The sequence below is a fragment of the Lemur catta genome, chromosome 2 (genome assembly GCF_020740605.2).
Source record: "Lemur catta isolate mLemCat1 chromosome 2, mLemCat1.pri, whole genome shotgun sequence".
In the NCBI taxonomy this organism is placed as follows: domain Eukaryota; kingdom Metazoa; phylum Chordata; class Mammalia; order Primates; family Lemuridae; genus Lemur; species Lemur catta.
In genome coordinates this window covers 51,651,954-51,665,703 of record NC_059129.1, presented here as the reverse complement: position 1 = coordinate 51,665,703, position 13,750 = coordinate 51,651,954, and the positions used below count along the sequence as shown (strand labels likewise).

Below are 13,750 nucleotides of genomic sequence, written 5' to 3'. Positions count from 1 at the left end.
TATGCCATCACATCCAAAACACTAAGACAGCATTGGTGAGGACAGTTGAACCTTAAACAACTTGGGGGTTAGGGGACCTATCCCTAAGTCAGAAATGTGTGTATAACAACTTTTGACTCCCCCAAAACTTAAACACTAATAGCCTTACTATTGCCAGAAGGCTTACTGATAACATAAAGTCGATTAACACGTTTTGTATGTTATATGTATTATATACTGTATTCTCACAATAAAGTTAGAGAAAAGAAAGTTTTTAAGTAAATCATAGAGAAGAGAAAATATATTTGCTATTCATTAAGTGGAAGTGGATCATCATACAGGTCTCATTGTCTTCACATTGAGTAGGCCGAGGAGGAAGAGGAGAGTTCACTGAAACAGGAGACTTAACATGGACCATATATCTGCCGTGAAAAACAGGCTTTCTTTTCTTTCAAGAACAAAAAGTAAGAAGGGGAATTTTGGTCATACTTGGGAACTACCAGTGATGCAGGGCTGCTGGGAACATCTGGACAACACGAGACTCCGCATTTAAGGGACTGCCATTCTCACAACAAACCTCATTGGTTTGTACATTTATTACGATAATTTTCTGGCAGGTATTCAGCCAAGTGTCTTATTCTAACCAAACATATATATTAAAATAACGTTCTGACAGATGAAAGTCAAAGGTGTAAAGAGCACATTTTTCTAATTTGCACAAAGATGTATGGAAATAATAGCTAGGAACCTGGAGATAAGGAGCCTGCCTTCTAGGAGCTGCCTTTAAAATGAAGAGGCCCCAGTGCAGCCTCCTCTGAGACAACCCCTGCGATTTCACTCTGAGCCCGTGCTTCTTTCATCATTGGACTGGAACAAACTGCCCTTGTGGTTTGTCCATCAGCTCTTGTGGCTCTGGTTGATGGAAATCTCCAACAGAGATGGATCCACTCTGGGGTTCTGAAAAGTCATGTTTCTGAGGACAAGTCCCTGATCCAATGTGACTCTATTGAAGTCCTGCCTCCTTTTAGGACAACCCAAGGGGTTGTCCTAAAAGGTGAAGTGGGTTCCAGCTGGCCTCATCATAGGAACCCTGAGAGATGTCTGTCAAGCATGCAGCTTCCTAGGTCCCAACCCAGCAGGTCTGAGGTGGGCCCAGACATCCTTCCATAATCTGTCATGGGAGTTTAAAGAAAAAACAAACAAAACACAAGCAAACCAGCATTCCAGGTGACTCTCATGTCCAGGTGAGTTTGGGAAATCTTTTTCTAAAACGGTTTCTGATGGGGGCAGTGAAATCAGGTTAACTTGAGCTCAGACAGTCCCCTGACCTTGTGGATAGGGAGGGGAATGGGAAAGTCAGAGGCAATACCCAAATTCAAGAAGGCTTTTATGTGTGGTGGGGAGAGAAAAAGAAAACCCTAGGAAGATGGATCCTGTATTCTGCCTTTTCTAGGCTGGGCCAGAAGCTGCCTGCTCGGGTGGGCTTCGTGGAGAGCCAGTGAGTGTGCACCGGCCTGGCCCTCGGGAACAGGCAGTGGGCTCGTCAAGCAGCAGCCACAGGCCAAAGAGCAAAGCAGTCACAGCGCTGCCTGCCCTCAGGTCTGGGCCTGGGATTGGGCCACTGGGCCAACACCCCACTAAGGGGTTGGGTCTTTGCCTCTTCCTATGTTAAGAATCAATGAAGCTCTGGGGACAGAGGTAAGCCAGGCACTGAAGTGCTATGGGTTAGTGACAGGTTGGGGGAATCAGACTCCTAGAACCCAGATCTGAAAACAGATCCCTGTCCTGGGTCCCACCCCTTCCCCACTCCCCAACCCCCAGCCATGCTCAGAACAAAGTCCAGAACAGGAAGGCCTGTCAGCCCCTTTAACACGGGGGACATCAGTCCTGGATTTGAGGAGGTGGGGGCTAGACCAAAACACTATCTTCCAAGCACCTGTTCTAAACCTCAACAGCCAAAGGAGAAAAAGTTTCCACTTTACTTCACTCCACTCTCTATGGCCTTGGCTGCCCTAACCTGGGGGAGCAGAGAGACTGGGCCCAGGCTATGGGGGGGGGCCCTCACTCCCACAAGTTTGGACCCCAGGGCCCCTGCACTAGGCTCAGGGAGCCTTGAGCAGTAGATCCACTCCCACCCACCAGGCCCAGCCCAGGGAAGTGTGGAGTCTCAGTGTGGGTGCTCAAAGAGGGCGCAGCTCTGGTGGAACTGTGTGCCGTTCTCTCCTTCCAAGAAGCACCTGCTGCTTCCCATTTTCCTTTTAAAAGAGTCTCGGTGGTGGTGGTGGATTCAGGCCAGGAAAACAAACCAGTTCGATGTGAACTATACCGTCAGTGCCAGGTGTTGGGGAAGAAGTGCTGGCAGCCGTGGACAGTAAAAATACAATGGACTTGGAATCTGGAAACCAGAGTCTAAGTCCCAGCTATACCACTCATTAACAGTAGGACGGCTGGGAGTGGTGGCTCACGCCTGTAATCCCAGCACTCTGGGAGGCTGAGGCAAGAGGATCACTTGACACCAGGAGTTCAAGAACAGCCTGGGCAACATGAGACCCCGTCTCTACAAAAAACTTAAAAAGTAGCCAGGTGTGGCAGCACGTGCCTATAGTCCCAAATATTCAGGAGGCTGAGGTGGGAGGATCCCTTGAGCCCAGGAATTCCAGGTTACAGTGAGCTATGACTTTGCTACTGCATTCCAACCTGGGCAACAGAGTAAGATCCTATCAAGACAGAAAAGAAAGAAAGAAAAGAAAAGAAAGAAAAAAACCTAGTAGGACCTTGGGCACATCACTTGACTTGAGCCTGTTTTCTATGACATGGGGCTACCAGCACCCACCTCACCAGCGTGTTGTAATGGTTAAAGTACTGTGAATACATACAACTGTCATCACTATTGCTGCCAACTGCCTTGATCCCTGCCCTCAGGACAACCTGGGGAGGGGCCTGAACCTCCCACCCCTCTCCCTAGAGGCCAGCCTCCCTATTCCTCCCCTGGCCCTGAAGAACAGGGTGTAGCCAGGTTGGGAGACTGGGATGTCCTCCTCTCTGGGTTCCAGGCACAACAGTTGGGAAGAGCAGAGTGATCAAGTGTGGTCATCAGAGAACAAGGTTCAAGACCAACAGACAGGGTCAGATGGAGGCAGCAGGAAGAGGCAGACACCCAGTAAACACTTCACACAACAAATGGGAGGCCTCAGGGAGAGAGGAGAGGCAGGAGAGAGGGAGGAAAGGAGGGCAGCCAGGTGCCCAGGACACAAGGGAGTAGCATGAGCCAGGGTCAGCACACTGTGCTGGGCCTCACCCCAAACAACCCTGGGCCTTCCCTGCACTTGCTGTTCCCAACAATTGGCAGCGTCAGCCTCAATTAGAGGAGGATGGGAGCAGCCTCCCCCTCCTCAGCCCCAAAGGCTGGAAGGTGAGGCCCGGGTACCTCTGAGGGTTGAGGAAGACTCAGAAATAGGAACCAAAAGGCCAGAAGGTTTTTACTCTGCGAGCCCTGTGGAGGGCCGGGCAGAGTGCAAGGTGTCCACAGGAGGGGTGAGCACGGAGGACGAGCTGTGGGGTGCTGCAGTCTTGCTTCCCTGTGAGGGCAGCAGTGAGGGCAGGTGGAGGCCCAGGATGCCCTCCTCACGGGCTCTGGAAGGACTCCAGTCCTGGTGCCAAGTTCTGACCCCTGCCCATCCTGAGTTCACACTGGAGTCCTTTTTTTTTTTTCCTGAGACATAGTCTCACTCTGTTGCCCGGGCTAGAGTGCTGTGGCATCAGCCTAGCTCACAGCAACCTCAAACTCCTGGGCTCAAGCAATCCTTCTGCCTCAGCCTCCTGAGTAGCTGGGATGACAGGCATGCGCCACCATGCCCGGCTAATTTTTTCTATATATTTTTAGTTTTCCAGCTAATTTCTTTCTATTTTTCTTTTAGTAGAGATGGGGTCTCACTCTTGCTCAGGTTGGTCTTGAACTCCTGAGCTCAAACGATCCTCCCGCCTCGGCCTCCCAGAGTGCTAGGATTACAGGCATGAGCCACCGCGCCCGGCCTCACACCGGAGTCCTTGAAGTCCAGAAAGCACATGGCCTGCCTGAAGCCCACGTCGGGAGAGGAATGCTTGGCGGAGGGTAAAGGCTGGCATGGGCTGACCATGGCTGCTCTGATTTCTTCCTGGGGCTTGTGTCTTTCCTTGGCAGAAGAGGGCACAGCCAAGGCAGGAGGACCTGAAGGTGGCAGAGCCATGTTTGCCCGCTAGAACCATGCCCCAGATGCTTCAGCTTCAAAGTCAAGGGTCTCGGTACAGGGGACACTGGATTAGGCTCAGAGCTCATCAGGGGGGCTGTGTGTGAGGGGGGATGCCTTCTGAATGCCCTCATCCTCCTCCGGGCTCGGGTCTTCCTCAAGGCCACCCAGCTCCTTCCTTTGTTTGCTGCTGCTGCTCCTGCTGCCCGACGCCTTGGCCCTGCCGCTCTTCTTCTTGGACTTCTTCCCTCCGAGGGCAGCTGTGTCTCCCTTCTTGCCGGACCACTGCTCTGCCAGGCAGCCTGCGTGAGAAGGAGAGATACTCTCAACACAGGTGCCTCAGGACTGGTTTGCTGGGTGAGGGGCACCAATCAAGGCGCCGCAGGGAACAGCAACTGGAACTGGTGCCTGACGTCAACATCCCTATCTTCCTGCTCACTGTGGCCGCCAGGCCCCCTGGGGCCCCTGGCTTATCCACATCGTGTGCTGCCCCGGGCTCAGGGCCTCTTACCTCACCTCGTCTCACCCAGGCCCGAGGGCACAGATCCTCCCATGCCCTCTCATGCCCTCTGTGTGTCTTCTCCATCCTCTCTGACCCACTCGCCAGAGGGAGAACAAACAATGAAGTCCCTGCCCTGCCTTCCCCAAACCCTTGGACTCACTGGTGTCCTTTCCCTTGAGCACGTGGTTGGCGCAGAGGAATTCCGTCAGGTCCTCCTCCTGGTGGTTCCTGTACCAGTCCTCGATCACCTCCTCAAACTCTTCCACCAGCACGTCACACTGTTAACCACAACACCCCATATTGCAAAGCCCCAGCACCCGACTTGCTCCTAGAGGAGCTCAGCGAAGCTTCACGACCCTCCACAAGATAGGCAGGCGGCTGTGATTCACCCAAGGGAACTGAAGACGGGGAGGTGAAGTGACTTGATTAAAGTCACCCAGCCCTTGATGGCCTTCCTCAGAGCAGACCAATCCCCACTCGTCTCCCCTCCCCATTGGGCATAATAGCCCCCAAGGGCTGAAGGGCCTGTACCTGCTTCTTGAGGTCAGCCACCTCTGCAGAAGTCTCGTTCCACAGCTCATAAGGGATGTCCATCACCACCTTGACCCCTTTGTGTACCAGGTTGTGTAGCGTCTCAAAGGTCTCTGACATGCCCTGGAAGAAGCAACCAGACATGGGAGGTGGAGCTAACTTCTTTACCTCCTGCCCTCCTCTCTCAGTGGTGTCTGAGGACCTAGCTCTGAGAAGTCATGACCCTCTAAAGCTTCTCATCCTTGACCTTACCGTCCTCTCCCATTTTCGGCCTGTTTCCCACAACCCCTGCACATACACACGCTGACCTGCCTCCCCACACTTCATCCTTTCACACAGATCTGCTGTTGCCTTCAGGCCCTTTGATCTTTTTTTTTTTTTTTTTTTAACAGGGTCTCAACTCTGTCACCCTGGCTAGAGTGCAATGGCATCATCACAGCTCACTGCAACCTCAAACTCTTGGGCTCAGGTGATCCTCCTGCCTCAGCCTCCTAAGTAGCTGAGATTACAGGCGCGCGCCACCATGCCCAGCTAATTTTTTCTATTTTTAGTAGTGATGGGGTCTCATTCTTGCTCAAGCTGGTCTCGAACTTCTGACCTCAAGCAATCCTCCCGCCTCAGCCTCCCAGAGTGTTAGGATTACAGGCGTGAGCCACCGAGCACTTTGAATTTATACTCCTTTTCCAGGAAGTAAGTTTCTCTTCACTCTCCTGGCTCACTGTGGCTGGATACACTCTGCCTTGAAGATCAGTTTAATTCAGTTCATAAAGAACGACCTCATTCTTTGTTTTCCAGCTGCGTACTAATCCCCCAAATGGCCACATCAATGTATTTAACCACTCTCCTACTGGTAGACATTCGATTGTTTCCAATTTTTTTTGCTATGGAAAAAGATTTTTTTTTTTTTTTTTTTTTGAGACAAAGTCTCACTCTGTTGCCTGGGTTAGAGTGCCGTGGCGTCAGCCTAGCTCACAGCAACCTCAAACTCCTGGGCTCAAGCGGTCCTTCTGCCTCAGCCTTCCGAGTAGCTGGGACTACAGGCATGTGCCACCATGCCCGGCTAATTTTTTCTATATATTTTTAGCTGTCCAGATCATTTTTTTCTATTTTTAGTAGAGACAGGGTCTCGCTCTTGCTCAGGCTGGTCTCGAACTCCTGACCTTGAGCAATCCTCCCACTTTGGCCTCCCAGAGTGTGGAAAAAGATTTTAAATACCTTTTATTAAAGCAAATACAGATTTATTATTCAGTACAAAATTCATATGAATTTCTGCTGTTTGAGACTATAGCCTTAGGTATCCTAGGGGTTTATGACTGATCTCCCCTGCTGGAAGGAAACTCAGGTAGAAGAAAAATGCAGGTGGTAACTATCTTACCATGTGCCAGGCACTGATGACACAGAGATAGAGAAATATGGCCTTGCTGTAAGCAGCTTATTCTCCAGGGAGAGAAGCATTCGTGCGCACAGTGAGTGCACTATGTCACACAGGCACCCTGGCAGGCATGTAGGGAGGAGCCGTGTGGGCCTAGATGAGGGACTGGGCAATCACTGCCCCTATGTGTCTTCTGACATCTCCCCTAAACCCCCACATTTCTGCACATCCTGGACCTTGCTGAGTTCTCCCCATTCAAGTCCCCATGGGGTTGCCATCCTGGAGCATTTCTGCGTGTGTCTGAGACTAAGGCAGGATCCTCATGGACAGGCTCAGGCCAGCATGAATGTGCCCACTGCCACTGAAACATCAGGCCACTCAGGAGGGGAAGAGTGCAAGCGGCAACCAAAGAATGGGAAGAGGCAAGGAGGGAGGGTCCCAGGGCATGGTTTTCACATCACACTCTCACCAGCAGACACTCAGACACATGCAGGCCTGGCCGCAGAGGGGATGAAGGGCAAGCACAAATCCAACCTTGGCAAATCGGTTGCTGCCGGTCCTCTCCTTGTGCAGGCTGTAGTCCAGGAGCCTCTTGCAAATGGTCTCAGTGACTTCAATTAACCGTAAGTCCCTGCCACGACAGCAGCACGAGAAGAACTGAGTTCCTCTCCTAGACCCAGTGGCTTAGTGGTCTGTCCCTCCAGCCCAGTTGCCCCAACACCTGTGCATCTCACCAACGAGAAGTAAGTCACAGCTGGAAGGAAGATAGGGCATCTGGTCTGGGGGCTCTGAAATGCAGACCAGAGAGACAATATTTTAACAGCTCTAAGGGAAGGAATTTTTTATAAAGATAAATGATTCAGTATTTAGAATTTTATTTTTTTTTTTGAGACAGGGTCTGGCTCTGTTGCCCAGGCTAGAGTGCAGTGGCATGATCATAGCTCACTGCAACCTCAAACTCGTGGGCTCAAACAATCCTCCTGCCTAGTATTTAGATTTTTTTTAAGTTTTTTTTTTGTAGTGACAGGGTCTCAATATATTGCCCAGGCTGGTCTCAAACTCTTGGCCTCAGGTGATGCTCGAGTTGGCCTCCCATAGTGCTGGGATTACAGGTGGGAGCCACTGTACCCAGGAGTATTTAGATTTTTTTATAAAGCAAAATATATAAATTTTGATGGTAAAACATCATTTCATTTTGAAAGGATGACCACAGTTGACAGGGTTTTTTTTGGTTTGTTTTTAATATTTATAACTGGCAAAATAAAAAGTTGGTACTCACACGTTACCAATATTTTTAAAAATTGCATTGGTCCAAGAAATCCAAGAGTCTGGGAATCACTGATATAGCCCAACAGTCTTGTTTTTACAGATGGGAAATCTGAAGCCCCAAGAAGTTAAGGGATTTACGCAGGTCACACAATTAGTTTGTGGGGAGGAACCAGCAGGCAAAGGTGGGTCTCTGTTGGAGCTGACTCCCGTGCAGTGGGTTTGCCCAGCAGGACGGGAGGAGGAAACGCCAAAGCCTCCACAAACACAGCAGGCCAGGCCAGCGAGCCCCCGTTCACTTACGACTTGGTGTATTTGACTCCAGACGCCTTCTGGTCCAGGATGCCATAGCCTGTGCCGATCACCTCCTTGGTCTTGCCGGTTTCCTCAAAAGCTGACTTCAGCTCCACAGCGACATATTTACACACTGGAGGAGGGAGAAACGGCACAGTCTACTGAGTGCGCGTGAGTCTAATGGGAGGCAAGTGCCCAGCAAAACAGACCCAGGTGGGGCATCCTTTTCTACGCTGGACCGAGCCAATACTCGAGGTAAGGAAGGAGTTAGTACCAGACCACCAAATGGAGTCCACTATGTGAAACCGTGGCTCCACGACCCACTGCCCCACATCTACTCTTGGCCCTTATCCCACTGACTTCGTTTCTTCCACCACGGGCCCCCCCCATCACTCTCAACCCTGTCATTTGACTTTAAAATATTTCATGTACACAGAAAAGCTGAAAGAGTACAATGAATAACTATATACCTTCCACTTGTATTCAATAGTTGTTAATGATTTGCTACAATCTCTCTCCAAGATATAATGTATAATAATACATCTCAACAATATATACATTGTTTTTGCTAAACCGTCTTGAAAGTAAGTTGCAAATATGGCCTTTCACCCCTAAATATGTCACCATGCATCCCCTGAGGATGAGGACCTTCTCCTACATAACCATAAAACACGCATGATACTTAGAAAATTAACAATTCCAACTTCACCTAATAGTCCATATCCAAATTTCCCTTATTGTCCTCAAACCATCTTTTATGGCTGTTTTCTCACTTGATTTCATATGTGTTCCAACCCCAGCTCTCTACTCCCACCAAGTTAATTTGCTCTGGCCCCCTACGGAGAAGCCTTGCTCCTACTGTTTCTGTACTCTCACTCTCATTTCCTCTTACTCTTCCTCAAACAGTTGTTAAGCAACTCCTATGTGTCAGGCACAGCCTGGGGATACAGAGATGAAAACAAGGTCCTTTCCTTCCAGACACTCAGTTTAAGGGAGAAGACAAAACTGTAAACAAATAATGAGGGCATGAAGTGCCTGAGGCCCTAGCTTAATGCCCTCTAGGTGCTTCTCTGCCCATTCTCCCAACTGTGCATTAAAAGCCTCCCTCCCAGAAAGCTATTCTGGACTAATCCCACTTGTTCTTGGTTTCATTCTGGGCCTCTGCAGGATCCATGCTCTCCCTAAGGGCCTTCAGTCATCTTCTGTGTCTCTCCACCTAGACTATAAGGGTCCCCAAAGTGTGCCTCATGTATTAGACTTTTTTTCTGTATTTCCCTAGTCTGAGACTCTATATATTTTGGATGCTTGATAAATAATGCTGACAGAGACTGAGTTTGCAGCCAAGCAGCTTCTGATGCCTCTGAATGAAATATGGTCTGCAGGCTAAATGCCTTCAGCAGTTTTAACACTAACAGCAGAGTATGGTAGAAAACCAATTTACCACAGAAATGTATTTATTTATGCCCCGGAGGCTCACTTGGTGAAATTTTATAACATATACATTAATTGAAGGCTTGGAGAACTTGGAACACAAAAATTCCAAGTCATAGGCCGGGCGTGGCGGCTCATGCCTGTAATCCTAGCACTCTGGGAGGCCGAGGCGGGTGGATCGCTCCAAGTCAGGAGTTCGAGACCAGCCTGAGCAAGAGTGAGACCCCCGTCTCTACTAAAAATAGAAAGAAATTATCTGGCCAACTAAAATATATATAGAAAAAATTAGCCGGGCATGGTGGCGCATGCCTGTAGTCCCCGCTGCTCGGGAGGCTGAGGCAGTAGGATCGCTTAAGCCCAGGAGTTTGAAGTTGCTGTGAGCTAGGCTGATGCCACAGCACTCACTCTAGCCCTGGCAACAGGGCGAGACTCTGTCTCAAAAAAAAAAAAAAAAAAAATTCCAAGTCATAAGCTGCTGATCTCAGAGTCTGCAATGAATTGAGGACATCTCACCTCCCTGGCTCTCCATCCAGAACCATCTGGGCTCCCTTCCCTCTTCTGTCCTGTACTGTGCAAGCTCATCATTTTTCTAGCTCCTTTGCCCCCTTCTCCCATGCCCTCAAACATGTAGTACTCTAGGAGGGGAGAAAGAGAAGATTTAGAACACCATTTCTCTCTTATAGCCATCAACCACAACCTTGCTTTCCAACTCTTCCACACATTACCTCTTCAAGACCTCCTCTGGGGATCCCACCCAGAACCAGACTTGGAGGAGACTCATGGCACAGACCCCAGACCCTCATGGACATCCACCCACACTTTTTTGGGGGCAAGTACTCCTTCTCTGTGCTGAGGCCTGTTTCACTCAGCTACTGAGCCAGGAGGCACGCTTTGTGGGCCAGACACAGTCAGCACTTAATAACAAAGGTGTAATAATAATAAATATAAACAAATAAATATTAAGAGGTGCCAAAGGGTTGGAGCTTGCCAAGCCATCCTGTGACTGAAAATCTCTTTTAAATTAATCTTCATCAATTACAAAATGAGGTTAGACTAGAATGATCTGTAAGATCCTGGCCAGCTCTATGCTTCTATGAGTCTGTGAATGCCTCCTAAGGAAAAGAAAATGTGAGCTTCTTAGGCTATGAGAATAATAAGAGAAATAGTATGGGTGCTTTGGTATCAGAACAAGATAGAAAACAAAAAGAAGAGGAAGCAGAATGCCCAAAGGATATCAGTTAAGACTAGAGGATGAATTGAAGAAAAGCATCGGTCTATGCGAGAAAGTAAGGGAGCAAGCACAGCTAGAACTCAACTGGGTGCTCTACCAGTGAAGTCAGCCTATCACTGGAGCAGCTCACTTTTAATCTCTCTAATGGAAGGATTATGTGTCTCCAACCACATAATTCCCAGTGTTTAGGGAACATCTGGCCTGATGTAAACTTTGAATTCAGATGAAATGGATTCATAGCCAACTGTGTGGGAGGTGGGAAGGAAAGAGGGACTGTAAAAGTTTGAGGAGAAAACTGAGAAATGGAGGAGAGGAAAAAGAAGTAGGCCCTTCGATCACTGGTGAGCTCCCTTTCTCTCTCTGAAGTTCCTCACTTCAACGCCTATGTTGAGACTCCATATTCCTAAAATCTTCCTCCTTCGCCAAGGTCGCCCCAGGCTCTCTTCTTCCCTCAAAGTGACCTCTGAGGCCTCAGACCCTCCCCCTTCTCCACACACACCCATAGCCCCCACTTAATCATATTTATTCCAAAAACATGTATTGCGTGCCTACCGGATACTTTGGGACTAACTATCTGAGACAAAGTCCCTGTCCTCAAGGAGCTGTCAGTGAGGGCAACAGACAACTACACTGATTAGGTTGCGGTGAGGGCACAAACGGAAGAGCTTCAGGTTCTTCTTGCCTCAAGATGAGTCATATGGACCTTTTCAGTTCCTCAAACTCATCCTTTGCTTCTTAGCCTGCAAGCCCTATATCTACATCTGTAGGAAACTACATCTGTAGCTTCCTCTGAGTAGGCCCTCTCTTTCCACTTCTCTTCACCAGCTGACTCCTACTTACTCTTCCTATATGAAGCCTTCCCTGCCTCCGTCCACGCACAGCCTTCGCTACCCTCCACTCCAGGCTCCCAAAGCCTAGTACCTCCCCTATCACGGCATCTGCTACCCTGGATTATAATCGCTCGTTTCTACGGATTTGTGAACTCCAGATGTACCGAGACGGGATCTCTTGCCCACCCCGGTGTCCCAGCGCCCAGCACAGAGCCAAGCATACAGCAGGTTCAATGAAGGAAAAGACTCCAGAGTTCAGGACCCTCCGTCCTCCTACGCTTCTCCGCAAGCCCCGCCCCTCGGGCAGGATACGCCCCGCGGGCCCCGCCCCCTCACCTTCGCATTTGCTGGGCAGTCGAACCCAGTCGTTCTCCTCGGCTCGGGCCTGGCTCGGGCCCAGCTCCGGCGCCGGCAGTAGCAGCAGCATCAGCAGCAAGGGGAGATGCAGAAGACAGCGGGGCGCGGGCTCAGGCAGCCACTCCATGGCCCAGCCGGCCCCGACCCGAGCGGACCAGGCGGCGCTTCCTCCGGCCGCGCGCGCCGAGCAGCTTCCCCGAGGCGCTTCCGGGACTGCACACGTGCCTCCACGTAACCAGGGCAACAGCGAGCCCCTTGCCCGCCCCCTCCCCTCGCGGCCTCAGCCCGCCTTCAAAGCGGACGAAGGGCTGCGGGAGACGCAGCCAATGGGCTTTCTCGGGGTTTGCCCTCTAGCGAATGGGAAGGCGATCTGTTTTCGGCCTCGGCCAGTAAGAGAACGGATGGTGGCCTCAGCGACCTATGGCAACATCTTTTCCCACCCACTAACGGAGAGGATGGAGGAGCGGGAGCCAGGGGAAAGCCCGGGTCTGGCCTGAGCGGGATGGGTTTAGGGGCCCTGCTCCTGGAAGATAGGGGGTAAGGCCGTCTTCGAAGCCTTCTCCGCCTCCTTGAACGTCACTTCCCTCCTGGCGTCATAACGCGGCAACACTTACTGAACACCTGTTTTTAAATTTTATTATTATTGTACTGTTGTTACAGCCAGTCTTTCTAGTAGGCGCTTAGAGTGAGAGGAGGACAACTCAGTCCCCAGCCTTCAAGCTTTCTCAGAGCCTAGTAACCCTAGATTTGTCCTAATGAGAACTAGAACAAATAATTTACTCTAAAAGCCCCAGTTTTTATTTGTACGATGACAAAGTGATCCTCCTAACTGCTTTGCGCCCAGCCCCAATTTTCTTTTTAGTATGTAATCCAAGTCCCTTTTACTGCTCTATTATTTATTTCTTTGGATTCTGAGCTTCCAGAAGGCAGGAACTTGGCTGATGAACGATTGTATTTCCCTTCCACCTCCCGAGCAACAACAGGTTGCCTGGCACAGGAGACACCCAGTAAGACTCCCATCTGCTGTGTCACTAAGAGGAGCACTCTCGGCCAGGCACAGTGGCTCATGCCTGCACTCCTAGCACTCTGAGAGGCCGAGTCAGGAGGATCACTTGAGGGCAGGAGTTTGAGACCAGCCTGAGCAACAGCGAGATCCCATCTCTACTGAAAATAGAAAACCTTAGCTGGGCATGGTGGCGTGCACCTCTAGTCCCAGCTACTCAGGAGGCTGAGGCAGGAGGATTGCTTGAGCCCAGGAGTTTGAGCTTTCAGTGAGCTATGATCATGCCACTGCACTCTAACCAGGGTGACAGAGTGGGACTCTGTCTCAAAAAAAAGAGGAGTACTCTCTGGGTCTTTGCAGCTGCTTCAGGCTGCCTGAGCTTAGTGTCCTATGGACACACATAGACCAAGGCTGCTTCTCTGGGAAGTTGTCTGCAAATTGCTCATAAAACTTTGTTCCCCAATACCTATGTTTCCTTCCCAGAGGTTGGACATTTATGCTATCTTATGAAGACTTCAAAGGACTGAGGCCTATGCCATGACTTATTATTTTCTGACCTTAGCTTCTTGCTCAAAACAACTGTGTTGGAAACAAGGCATATTGGATAGGCGGGGGCTGTGGCATGTGGAATTCCACAGCATACAGGATCAGGACACCCTCCAGAGGCCCTCGTGTTCTCTAGGCTTGATAAGACTTGGATAGGCCCAAAGCCTGTCCATGGCCCTTGA

The 13,750-nt window shown here is 50.1% G+C and overlaps 1 protein-coding gene across 1 annotated transcript; it reads right to left on the bottom strand.

Annotated features, from left to right (window-relative positions):
* Nucleotides 1-4,187: 4,187 nt before the first annotated feature.
* Nucleotides 4,188-12,551, bottom strand: CNPY3 (canopy FGF signaling regulator 3). Its single transcript, XM_045541971.1, has 6 exons — nucleotides 11,999-12,551; nucleotides 8,180-8,303; nucleotides 7,145-7,241; nucleotides 5,239-5,361; nucleotides 4,868-4,985; nucleotides 4,188-4,507 (listed from the first exon to the last, which is right to left on the bottom strand). Exons 1-6 carry the CDS (start codon nucleotides 12,144-12,146, stop codon nucleotides 4,284-4,286), a joined length of 834 nt encoding a protein of 277 aa, XP_045397927.1. The 5' UTR covers nucleotides 12,147-12,551; the 3' UTR covers nucleotides 4,188-4,283.
* Nucleotides 12,552-13,750: the final 1,199 nt, after the last annotated feature.